Source organism: Rhincodon typus, chromosome 12 (assembly GCF_021869965.1).
Source record: "Rhincodon typus isolate 14 chromosome 12, sRhiTyp1.1, whole genome shotgun sequence".
Classification (NCBI taxonomy): Eukaryota; Metazoa; Chordata; class Chondrichthyes; order Orectolobiformes; family Rhincodontidae; genus Rhincodon; species Rhincodon typus.
The window spans coordinates 62,883,668-62,887,013 of NC_063343.1; the positions used below are offsets into that span (position 1 = coordinate 62,883,668).

At 43.1% G+C, this 3,346-nt stretch overlaps 1 protein-coding gene across 1 annotated transcript in view; it reads left to right on the forward strand.

The window, feature by feature from the left end:
• LOC109927679 (fms related receptor tyrosine kinase 4) overlaps positions 1–3,346 on the forward strand; it is a 183,642-nt gene that overhangs the window by 118,821 nt on the left and 61,475 nt on the right. Inside the window, exons 15-16 of the mRNA XM_048603482.1 lie at positions 2,071–2,206; positions 2,293–2,397. Coding sequence (XP_048459439.1) covers positions 2,071–2,206; positions 2,293–2,397 — 241 coding nt within the window. The remainder of the gene's footprint in view (positions 1–2,070; positions 2,207–2,292; positions 2,398–3,346) is intronic.

The window sequence follows — 3,346 nt, forward strand, 5'->3', positions numbered from 1 at the left end:
TGGCCCTCCAACAGTACAGCGCTCCCTCAGTACTGACCCTCTGACAATGCTGCACTCCCTCAGTACTGATTCTCCAACAGTACAGCACTCCCTCGTTCATGCATTGAAGATGTAAGCCTAAATTTGTATGTTCAAGTCTCTGGATTGGGGCTCAAATGCATGACCTTCCAATTTAAAATGGGAGCACCATCCACTGAGCTACACCTGAAACAAGGTCAAGCTCAAACCTTTAAGATCCATCTCTACTTCCTGACCTATCTGAAACAGCATATCAGATTCCCGATAATTGGAGTAAAAAGAGAACGTACTAGAAATCTCGGATAGTTTGGCAGCATCCGTGGAGAGAGAAGCAGAGTGATGACAGTTCATCGAATTGAAACATTAACTCTTTCGTGAGGAGACAACCTTAATTTTAGGTCAACTCCCCAAACACCTTCTACGGCAGTCACTTCTGTCCCTCCATGTGACACCAGCAACCACCCCCTACCACCTGGTGGAGGATGAGAAGGCGGTCTACACTTACTTACCTATCTGAAAGTCTGCTAATCTCCAGATTTCAGAAGTTCAGACAACTGATGTAGGTCGAATGTTTTCACAGTGTCACTGTTTATCTTATTTTGAACAATGTACCATAAGGTTTACTAATTATTTACTTATGGGTTTACTACTAAACTGATACCAAACCATCCATTCCCATAAACTGCCAGATTCTTTGCTAAATTAGCGCATGCCACCTGCCCTGTTATGCTCCCAGTCCAAGTCTCAATTGAATGGAAAGAGTGACTGACTTAGTTCACTGGTGTTCCCTCCTTCGTCCTCTCAGCTGTACTGTACCCTGTAGATTAAAGGGTTAATAGCCATATATGTAAATAGCCAGCTAACGTCAGTTGTGATGTAAGAGATCACATGACAGCAGACTATGGCAAGAGATAATTCTGCATTCGGTCTCATGCTAAGCTTAGTAGTGCCAATAATTAGCAGAATTTTAAATAAAGATGTTGCCATACCAACAGCCTAGACTCGAGTAAGTTCTCTTGATCCAGTCAAGGAAACAGTCTCTTCTAACACCAACCATCACAAATACAGACACCAGAGCTAAACCTTCACTTTAGTGAAACCATGACCCCAGACCCTAACCCACGGAGGAGGGGAAACCACATGTACCTATTGGCCATAAATGCCCTTCCTGGATGTTAACTCAGTATTCAGAGCTACTCTAGGGCTGAATGCAATGGAATCCAAATACTACTCATCTCGTTCTGGGACAGAAACACTATCCTTGGGCTAGCAATCAATTCTGTCCAGTTGCCAACACTCGCTGTGTGTTAGTCAGTTTACAGATACCTTAATCCAGTCAATGGGAGTGTTTGGAGGCAGGCTTGAACCCTCCCAAGGTGGTTGATGGGTGCATACTGGTAATGTCCCTTAACAAGTAATCTAGAGGCCCAGGTTAATGCTCTGGCGACAAGGGTTCAAATCCCACTGTAGCAGTTGGTGGAATCTAGTTAATAAAATCTGGAACATATACATGTGTGCATGATTATTGGAAAAAGTCTATCAAATTCACTTATGTTCGTTACACCACCTCTACTTGGTCCTGTGTACAAGTGACTCCAGGACTACAACAACAAGGTTGACTCTCAGTTGCTCCATGAAATGGACAAGCATGCCACTTGATTCCAGGGTAATTAGGGATGGGCAAACAAATGCTGGCCCACCTGTGACATTCCATCCCACAAAAGAATACAGAAGCAATGAAACCTCTGAGGATGCACATGAGTTAAAGGCCTACTCTTATTCACTTCCACCTTACAAAACTCTTGGTTCCTGGTCACTACCCAAAGATTCTACAGTTCATAGTAATTGCAGAAATTCCAAGTTAACATGTGTGATGGTCCACAAGGTGCAATAGCAGTCCTGTATTCTGTGGTTAATCTCACAATGGTGATGGGTTATTGGGCCTGGGGGGTAGGACCTCCAAATCTTTATCAGCAACTTCAACACTGGAGGAGAAGAAGTTTGCTTTGCATTGTAATAGCTGAGAATCTGACGTGATGGTTTCTATTCCAGACTAGTCCAGCCGATATTAAAACTGGATACTTGTCAATAATCATGGATCCAGATGAGATCCCGTTGGATGAGCAGTGCGAATACCTGCCCTATGATTCCAGCAAGTGGGAGTTCCCCCGGGATAGGCTTCGGCTTGGTGAGACCCTCTCAGCTCCTGCAGACAAGTTATTCATACGTAATTAACATATCGCTAAATCCTTGATTCCTGCTGTGTGCTTTTAGGCAAAACTCTGGGTCACGGAGCATTTGGAAAAGTTGTGGAAGCCTCTGCTTTCGGAATTGACAAAAGCAGCAGCTGTAAGACCGTGGCTGTGAAAATGTTGAAAGGTAAGGCTGCCCTTCACAAGTGGGGCTGACGTGGAGGTATTTCTGTTGGGGAAGACACTGAAGTGATGGTAATGTCACTGGACGCAAAAGTAGAAATTGCTGGAAAAGCTCAGCAGGTCTGGCAGCGTCTGTGGAGAGAAAACAGAGTTAAAGTTTCAGGTCGAGTGACCCTTAGAACACCGGGTTCTGTGGAAGGGTCACTCGACCCGAAATGTTAACTCTGATTTCTCTCCACAGATGCTGCCAGACCTGCTGAGCTTTTCCAGCAATTTCTGTTTTCGTTTCTGATTTACAGTATCCGCAGTTCTTTTGGTTTTTGTGATGTCTCTGGGCATTGGTAAGTCACAGAACTCAGGCTAAAGCAGACTGTATAACTCAGATGAGCAAGGGTAACATGGAAGATGGATTTGTAGAGTGTACCAGGGATTTTTTAGAGCAGTACGCTGCAGAATCTGTCTGGGAACAGGCTATTTTAGAACTAGGAATGTGTAATGATGCATGATCACTAAGAAATCTCAGTTAATGATCCTCTAGGGTGTAGTGATCACATAATGGTAGAATTTCAAATTTAGTTTGCAGGACAGCAAATCAAATCTCAAGCCAGTGTCCTTAACTTAAAAGGGAGCAATTAAGAGGTATGAATAAAGAGTTGTTTAAAGCGAGATGAGATAAGGGGAAAATCTGTATCAGACATTTAAGCAGATATTTCACAATGCTTAGCAAGAATTTATTCCAGTCAAAATGAGTTGCATCCTCAGAAATTAAAGGAAATAGCTACAGAAATAGTGGATACTTGAAATTTTCCAAGAATACTTAGATTCTTAGTTAAAAAGGGAAGGTGTCAAAAATAGCTAACTGTAGACCAGAGATAGTAGGAACTGTCAATGCTGGAGAATCTGAGATAACAAGGTGTAGAGCTAGATGAACACAGCAGGCCAAGCAGCATCAG